Consider the following 20,677-nt stretch of genomic DNA (forward strand, 5'->3'; position numbering starts at 1 on the left):
TTTTCTTAAGATGGAAATTAAGCAATTCTAGTGATAAGGTTTTAAGAATTTTGTTCTTTTTATGTAGAGGAGAGGTTGAGCCTTGAAGGAGGAGAGGTATTTGCCCTCTCATGATGGGCTCTAGTAATAAATAGAACCATGTGAACCAAAGAGCTGAGGAATGTGAGCGTATAGCACCTGTATAGTAGTAGATATGAAGCCATATGAAAGCATTAATTTTTTTTGTATTTTGTTGACTGATTTTTCTCCACTGGTACTTAATAGGCACTCCAAATATTTGCTAAATAAATGAATTGATGATGTTAAAATCCAGTTAGTTTACATTTTGGGTGGTTTTGGTATTTTAAAGGTATCAAAGATCACCAAGTAATTAAATTTGTTAGATGAATATGAGTTAAAATAAAATGGGTCCACTTTTCATTGAGGAGCAAAAATTATTACAGACTTCCTTGAGCCAGGCAATAACTGAAACACAAAGTGTTTGGTGTTTAAAAAAAAAAAAAATTGATTAAATGTTATGTTGCGGAAGTTTTCAAAGTGGAGTCATGATGAAACAAAATCTTAAAATGATATGTATTTATTTAGAAAGTTTTATTGAAAACATTCATTTAATTGTTTTTGTTCACCTTTAACTTGCATGTTGTCATTTATTCTATTATACTAGGCAGTAATTTTCTGTACTTTTTATAAGGTTGGCACATATAAGTTATGGTTCTAAATACAGCTAAAGATTTCAGGAGTATAAAAATTATATAAAGTTACTTGATTTGAGGAATGGGATTGTGGTTCCATAGGATGTTAAATTTGAGTAGTGAGATTATCAAGTTGTATAAGAGAACATGTTTTTCCAATTCCTGATGAATAAAGAATAGGAATATTGAGAGAAACAAACAAAGCTTCTTATTTTAGTGAAGTTTTAAGGGAAGAGGTTTTTTTTAAAGCTGCATAGGACATTCCTGACTTAAATATGAAATTTTAAGAGAATGTAATGGCAATGTTATTCATTAGCTGCTTAATTTACATCACTAAATTGAATTGTGGTATCAAGACATTATAGTCATTGGATACAATGACTTGTTTTTGTAGGCATATTGGGATTTTAATCATTTATAAAAACTTTCATTTTTTCTGTTTTACAGGATATGACATGTCTACATTTATTAGGCGGTATAGTAGATATTTAAATGAAAAAGCAGTTTCGTACAGACAAGTTGCATTTGATTTCACAAAAGTGAAAAGAGGGTGAGTTAAGCTTTTTTTGTATCTAATTGATTTGAATTTTTAAAAAGGTAAAACAGAAGTTATTAGATTATAAGTTACAAAATTTTAGCCAGTTTTAAAAGATGAACTTCATTTTTCTTTGATGAGGTGTATCAGGTACTCTCTGTGGTAGGATTTGTTTTTAAGTTCTTTTTAGAGCGTCTTTATTGAGATAGAATTCACATAAAAAATTTATTCTTTTAAAGTGCATAATTCAGTAGTTCTTAATGTATTTACAAAGTTGTTCAATGTTGCCACTATCTAATTTCAGAACATTTTTATCACCTCCAGAAAGAAACCCTATACCTATTAGCATTCATTTTCTATTCCCTCTTCCCATAGATCATGGCTCTGGGCTTACCTATTCTGAACATTGTATAGAAATGAAATTATACAATATGTGGCCTTTGTGTTGCATAATATGTCCACATTGTAGCATCTGTGTTGTATCATATATCAGTACTTTATTCCTTTTTCTAGCCAGATAATATTTTACTATAGGGACATATACTGCATTTCGTTTATCTGTTCACCAGCTGATGGCCATTTGAATAGTTTCTGCTTTTGACTTAGGAATAATGGTGCTGTGAATATTAGATTTTATGTGGATTATCTTCTTAATTTTCTTAAGTACGTACCTAGAAGTGGAATTGCTGGGTCATGTGGTAACTCTTATGTTTAGCATTTTGAGGAACTGCCAAATCATTTTTTAAAGCAGTTGAACAATTTTAAATTCCCACCAGCAATGTATGGCACTTTTAAGTTTTTCACTGTTCTGGCCATACTTGTTATTTTGTTTTTGTTTTTGTTTTTTAATTATAGCCATCCTAATAGGTGTGAAGTAGTGTCTTGTGATTTTTAGTTTGCATTTCCCTGATGACTAACGATACTGAGCATGTTTTTATGTGCTGTCGACCATTAGTATGTAGTCTTTCAAAAAAATGGCGTCTTCAAACTCTTTGCCCTGTTTTTGTTTTTTATTTTCACTTTCTGAGACAGGGTCTCCCTTTGTCACCCAGCCTGGTGGAGTACAGTGGCACATTCCCAGCTCACTGCAGTGTTGACCTCCTGTGCTCAAGCAATCTTTCCCCCTCATCCTCCTTCCTTTCTAAATACCATACTTATTTTATTAATTCTCTTTTGATGTCCGTTGCCAGGTTCTCTATTGGGTTTTTCACTCTTTTCCACTGTGTTAGGTAGTGGTAAGAACTCACAAGCTTTTTCAGTCAGATGAATCTAGGTTTGAATTCTAGCTTCGTACCAGTTAGATGAGGGACTTCAATAACATGCTTTAGCTAGCATACTGACTTTTAAAAAATAATGTTATTTTGAAATAATTTCACTTCCAGAAATGCTGCAAGAATATTAGAAAGAACTTCTGTATACTTTACTCAGAACCACCAGTTTTTAACATTTTGCCACGTTTGCGTTCTCTGTGTATATTCACACAGGTGCACATACACATTTTTTTCTGTACTACTTGAGAGTGGGTTACATACCTAATGCCTTTTATAGTTTATATCTTTTACTACTTCGGTGAGTATTTTCTAAGACCAAGGATATTTTGTTACATACCCATCAGCTTGCTAAACTTCTTTCACATGGTAGCACACAAACTATTTATACAAGAGATGACTTGAGGCTAACGGGTTAAAAAGAATCAACATCTTGGCACACTTATATCCCCTTCCTCCATGCTGTTATGCTGTGGTGAAACTGGGAAGGCCTTACTTAAACTCTGAGTTATTTCATCCATAAAATGAGGTTTTAATTAATACTTTTCTGTCAGGATTGTTGTAAGAACTAAATGGGATATTGTATGTAATGCTTAGCACATAACAAACACTCAACAAATGAACTTTTTGTGTATTAGGAAAATAAATTGTTACAGATTATGAGCGTTTTCCCTGTTTTTTTTTTTTTTTTACCATTGTTAGAAGCAATACAATCTTAGGTGATCAAAATCATTAATCTATTTTTATGTTTTTATCTTTCAAGCAAGCTCAGAGTGAGCTAAAATGATTAATTACCATGTTTTCATCAGATATATTTATGAATTCAGTGTTTTATATTTTAATCTTGGATTCATTTGAAATCTACCATGGTAGGAAAAACATGATGTAGATGCCAACCATTTTTAAATAGAAACATATTTTGGGTGGCAAGAGGACCAGACAATCTCTTTCTGTTATTTTCTGTTCCAGAATGAAGTATTTGGGGAGTTACAAGCTGAGAGCTTATGTGTTTCATGGAGGGAGACAAGCATAGGATTTGAGGATACTTAGGAGAGGAGTTTATTAGAGAGGGCTAAGAAGATCGCTGGCAATGTTGAGTATCCATTTGAGGTTGATGATCATGAATTCATAGTTGTACCATTTTGCCCAGTTGTACCTTTTACTTTACCAGCACTCAACTGTGTGTGTACAGGTATGGACGAGTTAGGTGTTTGCTCAGCCAGGATTGTGTATTTGCCAGATGACTGAAATGCAGGGAAGAAAAAAGGTACACGAAAGTTAAAGGTATTGTAAGGGACTGATGATAATAATGATCTGTGGAATTCTAAAGTAGATGAAGAAAGTAAAAATGAGAAAGGATCAATGTGGATACTGATAGAGTTGAAACATTGACATTTCTGATGAGGTCAGATACTTTTTAGCACAGGAATATGTGACCAAAGGAGCTGAAAGGTTAAAACGTAATTGTCACAGAATAAGGTGTCTGAATTTTACGTCCCCGCCCCCCCCTCCCCCCCAATTCAGGGGTGAGGGATAGGATGCTCTGGTTTCTGGGCAGTAAGGTTAGGATCAGGGCTTTTGACATCAAGATGTTGGGATTGGTTGTCCATGTAGATGTGGAAGTTAATCAAGACACGAAAGACTGAGCCAGTGTTCAAATCTCCTGTGATGGAGAAGTAACCAGCGGTCAAAAAATTACTTACGTAAGAAGAGTTGCAAAAGAGGGGCTGGTGTTCTCATCCCAAGCTCCAGCAGCTTGTTACAGCTAATGCTGTTTAGCACTTCAGAGGAAACAGGCATCCATAGGTTAACCCATTAGGGAGAGTTAGGCTGGAGCTGGTCAACAGTTGACTACTTAAGGTGGTCCAGTATTTGTTGATTAAACTTTGTTGTGTCCTGCAAAGCACTATTGTTGCTTTTTATAGCTTAATTGTTTTTTGGCATCTGAGGTTGTAGTTCATGGTTTATCTTAGGGTAGAATAGCCATTTATAAGTATAGGTCTTTTGTAAATTGGGTAAAGCTGACATATTTGTGGAAATGCCTTGTTACTCAGTGAAACAGTTAAGGCATTATTTCAGAGTCTGATATGCCTGGGTTTACATAATGTCCCTACTACTGATTAGTTCTCTGATCTTAGACAAGTCATATACCCTCACTGAAACTAAAATTTCATCATCCGTAAAATGGAACAAGAATGCCAGTAGAATTTTTATGAGGATTTGAAAATGCTATGGCAATCTCTGAGTAATACTGATATATAATAAGCTCTTGTTACTAGTTGTGTACATTAGCCCCAGTACCTTTCATGTAGTGTTTTTTTTTAATCTGTTTTCTAAAATTCTAGTTTCTTTGGTGCTACTAATATTTTTCTATCTTTAGAAATATCTGTTTGGAAATATTTAACAATATTTTATTAAAGACTGTCCACTGAAGGTATCTCTTGTTTAATAGATTGGAATGAAATGACATGGTAAAATTGTTCTTTATTTTGTAATAAAGTGATTTTAGTTATAATTTCTGAATTAAAAGCCATTGCTTTTAATGGCTTTTGGTCATGAATAAAATGTTTTTTATTTTGTTTTGTTTTGGTTTTTGGTTTTTTTTTTGAGACAGAGTTTTGCTCTTGTTGCCCCGGCTGGAGAGCAATGGAGTGATCTCGGCTCACTGCAACCACCACCTCCCAGATTCAAGCGATTTTCCTGCCTCAGCCTCCCGGAGTAGCTGGGATTACAGGCATACGCCACAACACCCCACTCATTTTGTATTTTTAGTAGAGATGGGGTTTCTCCATGTTGATTAGGCTGGTCTTGAACTCCTGACCTCAGGTGATCTACCTGCCTCAGCCTCCCAAAGAGCTGGGATTACAGGCGTGAGCCACCACAGCTGGTCGAATAAAATAATTTAAATAAAGCAGTACTCTTAAGACTTTTTAACTCCCTGCTACATAGTGTTTAACTGTTTAGTGACTTGAGGCAAATGATTATTTTATTTGTAATAATAATGATAAAACTGCTTATTACACACCAATGATTTTGAGGATCAGATCATTTCCTCATGTGAAAAGTGTGCTATAGACCTTGCCATATAATGTAAACTTTTGTTTTTACAGCTTGTGTTTTATGTCTTCTTGTTCTTTTTAGTTCTGAATGAGTACCTTGATAATGGACATACTGTGTTGCCTGTTTTTGGTTTTATCTATATGATCTCTGCTTGAATTTTCAGGTTCTATAATGACTTAAAAATAGGTGACATTTCATAGGAACTTCGTTCTCTGTTTTAGTAAAGAACCAGGGGGAGTTTGAGATGTAGATTTAATTGCAGATTCGTTTGTTTCTTTCTCTTTTTTTTCATAACAGGGCTGATGGAGTTATGAGAACAATGAACACAGAAAAACTTCTAAAAACTGTACCAATTATTCAGAATCAAATGGATGCGCTTCTTGATTTTAATGTAAGTTGATTATGCTTTTGTAATTTAAGATTTTTAAAAATGTGGTCGTTATAATTCATGAGAATTTTTATCCTTAAGTTTTCACAGACTCTAGTTTTTTATACTGATATCCTGTATAGCTAAGGATTTTCTATAGAGTAGCCTCAAGTCAAATTACTTTTTGATTTTTATGAGTATTTTAGATTTCTTTCTTTCTTTCTTTTTTTTTTTGAGACGGAGTTTCGCTCTTGTTACCCAGGCTGGAGTGCAATGGCGCGATCTCGGCTCACCGCAACCTCCGCCTCCTGGGTTCAGACAATTCTCACACCTCAGCCTCCTGAGTAGCTGGGATTACAGGCACACCCCACCACGCCCAGCTAGTTTTTTTTATTTTTAGTAGAGATGGGGTTTCACCATGTTGACCAGGATGGTCTCGATCTCTCGACCTCGTGATCCACCCACCTCGGCCTCCCAAAGTGCTGGGATTACAGGCTTGAGCCACCGCGCCCGGCTAGATTTATTTCTTAAGTGCTTCTGTAACTCTGGAATTTTAAGATACATAAGCTAAAGTGGTAAAGGGATTAATCTGAAAATCTGTTTTCTTTTGAGAATGGCTTTTAAGGAGTTTAAAAATGTACAGGGATTTTTTTTAGTGAATAGCCAACTTAATCTTTTACTTCTGTCTATTTAATAGGACTCAAAGCATGACAATTATTTAGAAGTAAGAAGTTTAAATAGCAGTTAAAATAGCCTGTTATGTAGCTATTGCCCAAGAGCATTGTGTTCCCTTGAATTTTTGTTTTAATGACCATGAATTGAACCAAACTGCTAGCTTTGTCATTTATTTATAATATGTTAGAAGTTCGTATTTTCAACTTTGTTCCTTTTTTTTGGAGGTGGGAGGCATCTATCTTACAACGTTTTATTCTTATTTCTTTATTTTGAAATTTTGTTTTAGAGATTGTAAGTTCAAGTTACTGAATGGAACTGTGATTGTTTCATGCTGAAATAGATTTTTCCTTTAAATTGTTTAATTGCTATTTAAGTTTCTTCAGTGCAGACACTAGGTTTTTTTTTGTTCTGTTTCATCCCCATTGCCTATTAACGTGTAACACATAGTAAGTGTTAAGTAAACATTCAGTAACTCTTTCAGGTATTTCATAGCCTAGAACATAATTATCCAGCTACAGCTCATTGCCCATTTTTGTATATTTTTTAAATGGTTGAAAATAAATAGTATTTTGTAACAGATAGAAATTATATGAAATTCAAACTTCAGTTTTCTCAATAGTATTATTGGAACACATTCAAGCTCACTGGTTTACTTATTACCTATGGTTGTTTTATGTTACAACAGCAGAGTACAATAGTTGTGACAGAGATAGTATGACCCAAGTCTAAAATATTTACCATCTGAACCTTTACAAGGAAAAAGTTTGCCGACCCCTGCTCTGGAAGGCATGGGGTATTGATGCAGTTATTCAACATTATTTTGGTTTGTATAGAAGTTCAGGGTCAAACCATGAATATTTTTCTTAATTAATATGTTGTATTTGTATAAAATCTCTTATTCTTTTCAATGTTTGTATTGTACTTTGTTATATGTAACAATTTATCTGATCCTCCTATTGATAGATGTTTAATTTTTCTATTTTTTAATCCTAAACAGTTGCACTTGATTCTCTCTTTCCCTCTGTCTTCCCCTCTCCCTCCTTCCCTCCCTCCCTCTCTCTGGCTCTGGCTCTGTCTCTGTCTCTGTCTCTGTCTCTCTCTTTCTCTCTCTCTGTATCTGTTTGTAAACCTATTTCAATAGGGTTAACACCCAGAAAAAGAATTTGGTGGTTCAAAGAATATAAGCATTTAAATTTTTAATAAATATTGCTAACTTATACTCCGAAAGGGTTGAGCCAATAACTTGTCAACAGGTGTCTGTATTTACTTCTTCGTCTCTTCGTTTTTTTGAGATAGTGTTTTTCTGTGTCACGCAGGCTGGAGTACAGTGGCATGATCATAGCTCATTGCAGCCTCCAACTCCTAGGTGCAAGCATTCCTCCCACCTCAGCCTCCTAAGTAGCTGGGACTACCTGGGTACACCACCGTGCTCAGCTACCTTTTCTTGGTTTTAGTTTTTTGCAGAGACAAGGTTTTGCTATGTTGCCCGGGCTGGACTCAAACTCCCAGGCTCATGCAATCTTCCTGCCTCAGTCTCATGAAGTGCTGGGACCACAGACATGAGCTACCATGCTCTTTTTCATTCTTATGGGCACTGAGTAATAATAGTCTGGTGTTCAGGAAAGGGTATTTTAGTAATTTCATTTGGTTATTATATTTTAATTTACCTGATAAGTAAAGTTGTATTTCTTTTCATGTTATCCATATGTATCTTTTATTTTATGAATTGCCTTTCATTTATTTTATTTATTATTAGGATTCTTCCTATATAATAGAAATCAACTTTGCTAGTCTGCAAATACTTTTTTTTTTTCCAGTTTTTTGTTTGCCATTCAATGTTGCGCTTAGTTTTTCTATATATATAATAACATGAGTTAATTTTCATGTGCTAAGAAAGAACTTAGAATTAATTTGGTTTAGCCGGGCGTGGTGGCTCAAGCCTGTAATCCCAGCACTTTGGGAGGCCGAGGCGGGTGGATCACGAGGTCGAGAGATCGAGACCATCCTGGTCAACATGGTGAAACCCCGTCTCTACCAAAAATACAAAAATTAGCTGGGCATGGTGGCGCGTGCCTGTAATCCCAGCTACTCAGGAGGCTGAGGCAGGAGAATTGCTTGAACCCAGGAGACGGAGGTTGCGGTGAGCCGAGGTCGCGCCATTGCACTCCAGCCTGGATAACGAGTGAAACTCCGTCTCAAAAAAAAAAAAAAGAATTAATTTGGTTTATTTTTTTGATTTATTCCTTGAGGTAAAATTGAAAATATTTCCAGTATTCTTGTTAGTCAAATGAGTACAATTATTTGGTTACAGCAAATTTAATAATAATAATAAATAGTGTTCATTTATGTGGTAGTTACTGCACTATGCTCTTTATATGTGTATTAGAGAAAATAAATGTCTTTTTCATTAACATGCCTAATGCTTGAATTTACTGTGTTTTAATTTGATGGAAGTGTTTTTGTCAGTGTCATTTAAAACCTAATAGCTAATTTTATTTTCCAATTTCTCCCCAGGTTAATAGCAATGAACTTACAAATGGGGTAATAAATGCTGCCTTCATGCTCCTGTTCAAAGATGCCATTAGACTGTTTGCAGCATACAATGAAGGAATTATTAATTTGTTGGGTAAATACTGCTGTAGCCTTCTAACATTTTATTTCTTATCTTGTGTCATATGGGTAAATAATATTGACTGAGCTGTTACTTAAAGCGGTCTAAAAATTTATTGTGATATATTCATTCATTTTAACAATCAATTTGGCCGGGCGCGGTGGCTCAAGCCTGTAATCCCAGCACTTTGGGAGGCCAAGGCGGGTGGATCATGAGGTCGAGAGATCGAGACCATCCTGGTCAACATGGTAAAACCCCGTCTCTACTAAAAATATAAAATATTAGCTGGGCATGGTGGCTCGTGCCTGTAATCCCAGCTACTCAGGAGGCTGAGGCAGGAGAATTGCCTGAACCCAGGAGGCGGAGGTTGCGGTGAGCCGAGATCACGCCATTGCACCCCAGCCTGGGTAACAAGAGCAAAACTCCGTCTCAAAAAAAAAAAAAAAAGAAAAAGAAAAACCAGTTAATTTGAAGAGTTTTATACCTGATTATTTATGCAAGTGATTACATATTTTTATACCCAGAATGTTCAGCAAGCCAAACTTTATTTTTTAGATATATCTATGTTTTTTCTATCCATTTAATTAGTTTAAAAAATATAAAAATGCCCTTAAACTTTAGTTGGTAAAGACAGTAAGTTTTAGGCTGAGGCAGAAGAATTGCTTGAACCCAGGATGCAGAGGTTGCAGTGAGCCATTATCATGCCATTGTACTCTAGCCTGGGCAACAAGAGTGAAACTTTGTTTCACACACACACAAAAAAGGACGTTTTATGTTACATATATTTTATGACAATTTAAAAAGATGGGGAAAAAAATAAATTTTTTCTTTCAGAAAAATATTATTTTCTCATAATCAACTCCATAGTGAACTCTTTTTAACAATTTAAATATTTTTTTTTTATAGTCTGAAGTAACATGGACTTAGGGATGCTTTAATCCATAGGGTTAAGGGAAATTAAGCTTATTTTTTCACAAGTGAAAAATAAAGATTTTTCTATAAAATTTTGGAAGGCATAGTCTTTCATACTATTATTAGTATAAATTAACCTCTTCTATGTATATATTAAGCTTAAATGAACTTTCTGAGTGACATTTGGGCATGGTAAAGTTGTTATCTTAGATAATGTTATCGGAAGATTGGAAATAGATGTCAGTGCTGTTTTCAATGGGGTAAAGTGTGATACGTGTAAACACACAAATATTACCTAGGTAATTGTGAGGAAAAGTATTTTGAAACAAAGTAAGAATATGAATAGGGTCAAATAGTGTTTCTGTTTTTTAATTTAATAGCACCTCCATTCTAGTTTGCTTTAAATATCTAAGCTAACTTAATACTGATATTTTTCTAGTAGGATGTGTATCCTCCTTGAGAAACCTATTTGGAGGTATTACCTACTCTTTTTTCCTTTTTGAGTGTTACATTTTGATGTGAACAAAAGAATGTTTACATTTATTTTGTCAGAAAAATATTTTGATATGAAAAAGAACCAATGCAAAGAAGGTCTTGACATCTATAAGAAGTTCCTAACTAGGATGACAAGAATCTCAGAGTTCCTCAAAGTTGCAGAGGTAAACTGTCTTTAATTGACTGTCTACTAACTTGCCTTTTTGTCTCTAAGTATGGATTTTGAAGTCATCACTTACTATCCAAATAAAATAAATATCTTAAATTTAGTATTTAATCGTTGAATTCTGTGCCAAGAAATGAATATGACAAAGTAGTGAATAAAATAAATGCTGTATATTTAATTTAATGGCGAGCATTGAAAAGTTACCTGTTTTTAAATTGTTTTCTTCTCTATAAAATTAAGTAGGTGACATACAATAGTGGCAGAGATTTTTATGGTGGGAATTAACAATATATTTGAGAATGTTTATTGTTAAATGTTGTAGAAAATATCCAGTGTCAGTGCAGGTTTCTTTCCAGTGAGATAGCTGGAGCCACATAGTTCAAAATGTTTTTGTTGGCCGGACATGGTGGCTCACACCTGTAATCCCAGCACTTTGGGAGGCATATGTGGGCAGATCACCTGAGGTCAGGAGTTGAAGACAAGCCTGGCCAGCATGGCAAAACCCTATCTCTACTAAAGTTATGAAAATAAACCAGGCATGGTGGTGGGCTTCCACAATCCCAGCTACTCAGGAGGCTGAGGCAGGAGAATCACTTGAATCCAGGAGGTGGAGATTGCAGGGAGCTGAGATTATACCACTGTACTCCAGTCTGGGCGATAGAGCAAGACTCTGTGTCAATAGTTTTTGTTCCCCGACAGATATGAATTTTATGTGTTTATTATCATTAATTATGAAAACCATGAATGTAGGTAATAGGATAATCTAATTTTGCAGATATGCTTAAAAATAATTTTTTGGAATTGTCACCAAAGGCACTTGTGGTAATGCTGGCAGGCATTATCATGCTGGTAGCACAGAGGCATTCTTGAGGTGTTTTTTTTGTTTGTGTGTTTGTTCTCCAGCCTCTACCCATCTCCACCAGAGATGTCTTCCTGGGATAATTTGGTCCGTTATGTCAAAGTAGTTACTTTGGAACTAGCAAGTTAGCGATTCTAGGCTTTATTACTGTGGTGATATGTTATTCTATATTAGATGCAATAGGACAGAACAGGATGATGAGACAATAGCTTTGTTATTAGTCTGTTTTATGAAGCCTACTGAAATTTATCTTGGATTTAAAAATTTTTCAAGGAAAAAGATCCTTTCCGTTTTTTTAAGGGTCAGTCACATAGTAAAATAGAGAAGAAAGTGTTGTTTATGCTGTGATTCCAGTAAATTCTTTAAATAAGTTTTCATTTGTTGACTTTCCCTCTTGGCCTCTTGTGTTCTTTGCGTTTGGTAGTTGTAGTTACAAACTTTATGTTTTAAGCCCTCTTGTGTACTCCAGATTTGCTGTTAACTTATTCTGAGGTGGGATAGACTGTCTGCTACATACAATCTTTTTTTTTTTTTGAGACAGAGTCTTGCTCTGTCATCCAGGCTGGAGTGCCATGGCGTGATCTCGTCTCTCTGCAACCTCTGCCTCCCAGGTTCAGGCGATTCTCCTGCCTCAGCCTCCCGGGTAGCTGGGATTACAGGTGCCCGCCACCACACCCAGCTAATTTTAGAGATGGGGTTTCTTCACCATGTTGTCCAGCTGGTCTTGAACTCCTGACCTTAAGTGATCAACTCACCTCAGCCTTCCAAAGAGCTGGGATTACAGGCATAAGCCACCACACCTGGCCTGCTCTACATATGATTAAAGAAAAATCTGGAGTCCCTTGCCTTAAAATATTCTGTTATGAGACATTGGGCTTGGCAGTTTCATTAGAATGCCTTAGTTCCTGGAAGAAGGCAAGAGTAACATCTTGAAATGTGTTTGAAGAGGACAAATAGATCAGGCAGTGATTAGCTATTAATATCTGATTAATAGCTAATTTAATACCAGATTTTCTTTTTTTGTTGTTGTTGTTGAAATGGAGTAATGGATTCTTGCTTTGTCTCCCAGGCTAGTGTAGTGGCTCAATCTCGGCTCACTGCAATGTCCACCTCCCGGGTTCAAGCTATTCTCTTGCCTCAGCCTCCCAAGTAGCTGGGACTACAGTGCCACCATGCCCAACTAATATTTGTATTTTTAGTAGAGGTGAGGTTTCACTGTATTAGCCAGGGTGGTCTTAATCTCCTGAGATCAGGATCCACCCATCTTGGCCTCCCAAAATGCTGGAATCACAGATGTGAGCCACCACACCCAGCCTTTATCAGATTTTCTACTGACATCATTCTGAGACCAGCCCCTAAGAGGTTGAGAAAAGGAAGAGAGACCGATTAGAAAATGAAACACAGCCATGGGACAGAAAACCGTTTTTTAAGTTGGATGCTAGGATACACAGGAACTGTTTCTATCTTTTTGCTGGAAATTGCCTAGGACCCGAGCATCACGAAAGTGTATTGGAGTTGCTTTGTGAAGACAGTTATATCCTCATTAGATATCACTTGACATTTGTGTAAACCTGGCCTACCTGACAGAACGTGAGTTTTTTAAAGTATTACCTGTGGTGATTTCCAGGGAAAGCATGTTTTATGGAGAAAAACAAAGTTGATGTCTTCAGGTTTGTTTCTTAATTTTTTTTTTTTCCATCAAAGAACTTGTTCATGGTCAGGCTTTCTCATTCTTTACCCTAGTGTTTTTATCATATTACACATAGAAGAGAGGGGAGTTTTCAGATTGCGATAAGGTAGTTTATATAGGTGTTCAGAAGATGTAGAGACGTAACTTAGTAGACTTGCTGACTTTCCAACTCTAGTTTCCCTGTTGTTAGAACTTTTAGAGCAACCAAATAATATCTAAGCCAGGCGTCCCCAAACTAGGGCCTGCGGGCCGCATGCGGCCCCCTGAGGCCATTTATCCGGTCCCCTGCCGCACTTCAGGAAGGGGCACCTCTTTCATTGGTGGTCAGTGAGGGAGCACAGTATGTGGCGGCCCTCCAGCGGTCTGAGGGACAGTCAACTGGCCCCCTGTGTAAAAAGTTTGGGGACGCCTAATCTAAGCCATTGGAAATGTTGGAGTATCTATGGAGATTATTTTTCTGATTCTTAAGAAGTCTGTTTAAAATATTACCAGTACTAGCCATGATGACATTTTTTTCAAATTTTATTTATAAAACATCTTTATTATAATTTATTAAATATAATTCTTGTTCTTGCAGCAAGTTGGAATTGACAGAGGTGATATACCAGACCTTTCACAGGTAACTATATTGTTAAAATATAGTTGATACTATTAAAATACCAACTATACTGTTAAAACATCTGTTGTGTATATGGTATGAAGAGTATTAAAATAAGTAACATATAGCCCCTATTGTCAAAGGGATCATTGCAATTTTTGACCAATTTTAACATTTTTATATATTCCTGAAGATTGTTCTAACATTATGATCATGTAAAATGAGCTGCTTGCCGCTTATATTTGTGGCCTACCCACTGTCATACCATTTATTTAATCTCTTCAGTCACTCTTTCTTTCCTGTCTTTATCGTTTTAAAAAGAAAAAAAGGAAAAAAAAATTGTTGGAACCTGAACTTAGAAAATGATATTTAGAAAAACAGTTTTCACTATACTACTAGTAGAGAATTATACAGTATTTATTTTTTCTGTTTTAAACTTCCACTTTGACTATTTGACTCAGGTGGGAGTAGTAAATAGGGATAAACTTCAGAACATAATATTAGATTAAGAGAGTAGGGTTTGGGGTATGTCCAAATTTTAGTCCCAGCCATGCCATTAGCTGGGCCTGTGACTTTGGGGAAGTTATTCTCTATGCTTCAGTTTCATCATCTGTAAAATGAAGGTATTGTAGTACCTACCTCATGCAGTAACTAGTTCAGGGGATTAAATGAGTTAATGCTAAAAAATTAGAGCATTAAACACACTCAACTAATGTTGGCTGTTTTAATATCATCTTTATCATCATCAAGAAAAATTTCTAGGGAAAAAACTTCAGACTTGCTGGTTGTTCTGACTTATTCTCTGTGTTTTCTTTACTCAGTATTAAGATTATTAAAGCACCTGGCATAAACTATCCTTGTAACCCTCACATCAACTCTCTCAGCTGTTGACATCTGTTTTACCCTGTTTTGTTTTGAATTCTTCCAGGACTTTTTTTTTTTTTTTGAGATGGATTAGTATGCTGTTGTCCAAGCTGGAATGCAATGGCATGATCTCGGCTGATAGTAACCTCCACCTCCTGGGTTCAAGTGATTCTCCCGCCTCAGCCTCCCAAGTAGCTGGAATTACAGGTGTGAGCCACCACACCCAGCTAATTTTTGTATTTTTAGTAGAGACGGAGTTTCACCATGTTAGGCAGGCTGGTGTCAAACTCCTGACCTCAGGTGATCCCGCTCACCTTGGCCTCCCAAAGTGCTGAGATTACAGGCATGAGCCACTTCGCCTGGCCTCTAGGACATCTTTTAAGCACCTTCTTGTTAATGGTTATTACCGAGTTTTTCTGTACTCACTTGTTCTGATTCTTCCTTCTAATGTCAAGGCTAAGACTATGCAATAAATCTAGTCATGAGCTATATGTAAATAAAAAATCCTGCATATGTCCGCTTGAAATAAATTAGCTTTATTAAGCACATTATTCTGAGTTGAACATGAGACAAGTCATTGCTTGAATAACATGTAGTATGAAATCATTTGGCAACTTTAGATTTCCCTGTTACCCACCCCATTTGTGGTGCTTCCCTTATGTTTTATTTAAAAATCGTTGTCCTCAGGCTAGATGTAGACGTTACATGCTGTCTTTATGTGTCACTGTATGTTAATATTCATTGTATTGTAATTAGATAGTGTTAGCTTCTGTCCTTCTTTTCCTCTGTATCGATGGTCTCTGAGCAAAGGGAACATGCCAAGCTTTCTTTTGGTGATTCAGAAAATTTTCGAAAGTGAACAAACCAAAGCTGTTTACACTTTAGGGAAGATGGTGGTAATACAGAAGAGTGTGAATTTGAGATTATTTACTCTTTTTGTTATTATATATTGTTCTTTTAAGGTGTAAAAGTACCACATTTTCTTCACTCTTTGGGTTTTGGAGGTTGGGAGGAAAGGTAGGCTTTTGCTGTGTCACCCAGGCTGCGGTGCATTAGCAAAATCACGGGTCACTGCAGCCTCAACCTCCCAGGCTCAGGCGATCATCCCACCTCACCCTCCCTTATAGCTGGGACCACAGGCATATGCCATCATGCCCAGCTAGTTTTTTTGTTTGTTTGTTTTTTTGTATGGAGACGGTCTCCCTATATTCCCCAGGCTGGTCTGAAATTACTGGGCTTGAGCAGTCGTTCCACCTCTGCCTCCCAAAGTGCTGGGATTACAGGTGTGAGCCACTGTCCCCAGCCTCTTCACTCTTGGTCATGTGGATTTGACTTTTAAAAAATAGCGGGATATACTTAGATGGGATTTTAGAAATGATTTGTCATCATAACTTGACAGTTTAATATTTTAATATTGGTAAGCCACAGCTTGAATTCCAGAAAAAAAGATAAACTACAGTTTATATGACCACCGTTTCAGTCTAGGATTTGGTAGCATAGTAGTTAATTACGTCGGCTTTAAAGTCAGAGATACCTTTCCTATCTTTGCTTCTGTTGTGTATCAGATGTGTGATCTCTGTCAGATTACTTAGTTTTCACTGTCTCAAGTTGTTTATCTGTAAAATGGATATACCTGTAGTGTCTTCTTCATAGATTCAGTGACAACACACAAGGTAGCTAGCGCACAGTATCTGTTGTGTGAGAAGAGCTTTTTAAATGTTAACCACTATCATCAACATCTTCCTCATCATTTCTGAAAGCTCTTAAAGAGTGCTTTGCTGCTGATTAGCAAACATTTTTGCTGTGGCTGTAGGAAGTGCATGTATACTATCAATTCAGCAAAGAAGTTAATTTTACAATGTAGTATTTGGTTTTACACATGGTTTTCTACTGTATCTCCCTTGTGCTAATGTCCTGGTATATAGAGGAAGTAGTAGATGAAAGAAGTTGTTGAAGTCATAAATGATAGAGAAATTAGTAGGTATTGCCTCTTGTATTTTTAGATCCTATAATCCAGAAACTATCTAGTAAGTAAATCCTACTGATGCATTTGCCTCACTTACAGTGAACAGTTCTTAGGCTGCACGCTGAAAAGGTTTTCTTTGCTTTCTTCATATTAAGTTGAGATTTGAGCTATAGCCTGAGTTTAAAATTAGTCTTCCGTTAAAAAAGAAAATACAAGGTAAATATTCATTTCAATGCAGTTTGATAAATAAACATTTGTGTAACCAACACATCATTCAAGATAGGAAAATTCCATTTACCCAATCTTTATGCCCCCTTCTAGTCTCTTCTTACCCACCTCCATAATCACTATTTTGAATTCTTTTTTTTATTTTTAAATAACTTTACTTTCCGCCTAACTAGTGTGCTAATACTATTTTGATTTCTAATAGCATAATTTTGTTGATTCTTAATATAAGTGGAATCATACAAGTATTTACTTTTGCATTCTGGCTTCTTTTGCTCATCATATTGTTCAATATCTGCATGTGTTCTTGAATGTACCATTAATTCTTCTTTATTGCTGAATAGTATTTACCACAGTTTTGTCTATCCATTTTCCAAATGATGGACTTTTGGATTGTTTGCAGTTTTTGACTATTGCAAATAAAGCCACATTAAACATTAAGTCATTTCTTACAGAGATACTTTTTTCTTTCTTTGGGGTAAATAGTTAGGAATGGAATTGGGTCATTAAGGTAGGTGTGTATTTAACATTGTGAAAAACAACCTAATCCATTTTCAAGGTGATAAACTCCCACTAGTGGTGTATGAGTGTTCCAGTTGTTCCATATCCTCAGCAATGGTTGATATTGGCTAATGTATTAAACTTTAGTCATTGTAGTAGGTGAAAAGATGTATCTCATTGTGATTTTCATTTTCATTTCCCTGAAGCCCGTGTTCAGTGTCATTTATCAATAATTTTTCCAGAGTCATATTTGAACACTTTCAGTTGTTCAGCAGGTGCTCATTAAGTACCTTCTGCATGCTCAGCAGTATGTCTAGCTTTTAGGAGTATGTTTTTACTTTAAAATTTAAACAAAATGTAAAAAATTTTAAGTACTTGGAAATTTTTAAAAATGTTTCATGTTTACATAGTTTTCAGTTCTTACATTTTTGATAATGTTTCTTAGTATCTCCAACTAGGTCATGCTTGTATAATAAAAGTAAAATTGTCATTCTCATGAAGTAGCTAAAACTCTGCCGTTAATTAGAACATGAAGAACATACGTGTTTATTTTTGTTGCTCTCTGATTAGATAATACTTGATTTAATTTGACCAGTGGCCTAATTATCATGAAATTTTTAATATTTATGCAATTGTAGGCCCCCAGCAGTCTTCTCGATGCTTTGGAACAACATTTAGCTTCCTTGGAAGGAAAGAAAATCAAAGATTCTACAGCTGCAAGCAGGTATGTTATTCTTTGTAGGAAAAAGAGCAAGATTGATTTTCCTGAGGGAGTAGATGAATCCAGCTCAGTTTCCAAGCTATTTAATTTCTCTTTATCTTGATTTGATTTTCTATAAAATGGGTTTAATCATAATATCAACCTCATAGAATTAGTATCAGGATTAAATGGATTAATACATGCAGATTCTTGAGGTAGTTTCTGACCTTCAATAAATGTCAGCATCTCTTAAGATAATGACAATGACTGCATGATTTAGAATTGTGTTTATGATTTCTCCTAAAGACGATAATGCATTGTTTTGTATGGTGCTTTATAATTATGAGATACTTATATTTTTTTTCTCTGAGACAGAGTCTCACTCTGTCGCTCAGGCTGGAGTGCAGCGGCACAGTCTCAGCTCACTGCAACTTCCACTTCCCTGGTTCAAGTAATTCTCCTACCTCAGTCTCCCAAGTAGCTGGTACTACAAGTGCATGCCACCATGCCTGGCTGATTTTTGTATTTTTACTAAAGATGGGGTTTCACCATGTTGGCCAGGCTGGTCTCGAACCCTTGAACTCAAGTGATGCACATGCCTCAACCTCCCAAAGTGCTGGGGTTACAGGCATGAGCCACCGTGCCTGTAATTAATACAAGATACTTTTGTATTAATTTGCTCAACCCCCACAATAGCCTTGTGAAGTATGTAGTAGCAATGCCAGGACTCAAACCTGGAATATCTAACATCACATTTCATGGTCTCTCTCTAATGCCAGTTCATGAGGTTGATTATTGATATTTTATATTTTAATCACTTTATTATGTTTTAAACTAATTCCTCAAACTACAGCCAGTTAACCTAGCAAATTGAAAGTAACACAAATCATTTCATGTCAGTCTGTTAACATGATTTTTGCATTGGGTTAAGAAATTACTTGAGTTACTCTCATGTTTTCTTATGAAGCTTTTTAAAAACAGCATGAAGAAAGAATTTGTCTAGTGAGAACCTTCCTTTGGTTCTTTTTAGACTTTCTGATTGTTGTTCCAGACCTTTTGGTCTTTTATTAATAAAATATAAATAATTTTTTTTGTTCTTTAAATTTTCTTTTGTAAATATAAATAATGTTTAAAGGAAAATGCCATTGTTGGATTTTAATGCTTATTTTTAATCTTTGATTTGTACTTTGAATTTTCTAGTAGGATTTTAGAAGTAGCAGTCAAAACGATAAGTCTCATTTGTTTGAGAGAATAATGGAAAAAAAAAAAAAGCCATGTAGTTCAGGTGCACCAGTTTACCTGAAATGTTTATCATAAGAAATATTGGTTTCTTGCATTTCTGTCACAATTATGTTACTCTTCCTTTGTCTTCTGAATTGTCTCTTTTTAATGACTTATTTATAATACTGATTTTACATAAAATTTAAGTGGTAGTGTTTGCCACTTTAAATGCTTAAAGTAGAAATTAATGATGTTTGGTGTGTGGTAAAAGGAAAATTAATAAAGCTCAAGGTAGTTCTTTAGGTTAGAATTCTTTACCACTTGTTTTATTTAGCCTAGAGTTAACATTTGGGAAGTTAATGTTGAGGTTTATAGTGTGGATACATTTTTGATAAAAGGGAAAGGAGATGATTTGCCAGTGAGAGATGATGCATTGTATATGTATATTTAAAAAGGAAATTCTAGTTTGGCAAAAGGGCAGCGCATAGAACGGAGATGCCAGATGGCCTGGTGACTGTATTGAAACCAGTCTTCTTTTGAAGGAACCTGAAGTCCCCTGGGGATGTTGTTATAGGTGAAACGTACCTAGATCTACGTTACTTATTACTGTTACGCATGTTTTGGTGTTCCTGTGGCACTGCCAAAATGTAGGCTGTAAGTTAGTAGAGGGTTTTCCCTGTGAGAAACAATACTTCTTCTCATCAGGGATTTTGTGGGATTGTGTGGGCTCTTTCCTAATTGTATTGGTTTCCTCTCTTGGGGCTTGGAAGAGGCAAAGTGCCCCTACTCTATTGTGAACCCTTTCCAAAGTCTGACACTTAATCTAAAAGCAGTGTTTGTAAGCCAGCATTTTTCTAATTGCTATAATCCTGTAGATTCCTGGGTAGGATATTTCATCTGAAGTACTGGGTTTGAATCCAGACGTCAAGTTTGTATTTATAGTGCCTATCCATGACAAGGTTGCCAGACCATTTTATGACCTGGATGTATTGTGAAGTGTTAAGCAAAAAGCCAAATTATCTCTGTTAAATTATCCTAGGGCAACTACACTTTCCAATGCAGTCTCTTCCCTGGCAAGCACTGGTCTGTCTCTGACCAAAGTGGATGAAAGGGAAAAGCAGGCAGCATTAGAGGAAGAACAAGCACGTTTAAAAGCTTTAAAGGTAAGTTTGTGCATTCTCCTTATTCGTAAAAATGAGTACAAGTGTTCATAAGGTCAGTGGGGCCTCTATACAGACTTAGAGTCTTAACTGCATAGATACCTAATGGGCT

General features: G+C 35.8%; 1 protein-coding gene across 14 annotated transcripts in view; it reads left to right on the forward strand.

Moving 5' to 3' along the window:
• PICALM (phosphatidylinositol binding clathrin assembly protein) overlaps positions 1-20,677 on the forward strand; it is a 108,265-nt gene that overhangs the window by 45,313 nt on the left and 42,275 nt on the right. For all 14 annotated transcript variants that reach the window (XM_039462205.2, XM_039462207.2, XM_039462206.2 and 11 more), the window contains exons 4-10: positions 1,140-1,242; positions 5,853-5,946; positions 9,112-9,223; positions 10,673-10,779; positions 13,908-13,949; positions 18,123-18,208; positions 20,445-20,568. In XM_039462205.2, the coding sequence (XP_039318139.1) occupies positions 1,140-1,242; positions 5,853-5,946; positions 9,112-9,223; positions 10,673-10,779; positions 13,908-13,949; positions 18,123-18,208; positions 20,445-20,568 (668 nt within the window). The remainder of the gene's footprint in view (positions 1-1,139; positions 1,243-5,852; positions 5,947-9,111; positions 9,224-10,672; positions 10,780-13,907; positions 13,950-18,122; positions 18,209-20,444; positions 20,569-20,677) is intronic.

This window comes from Saimiri boliviensis, chromosome 6 (assembly GCF_048565385.1).
Source record: "Saimiri boliviensis isolate mSaiBol1 chromosome 6, mSaiBol1.pri, whole genome shotgun sequence".
NCBI lineage: Eukaryota > Metazoa > Chordata > Mammalia > Primates > Cebidae > Saimiri > Saimiri boliviensis.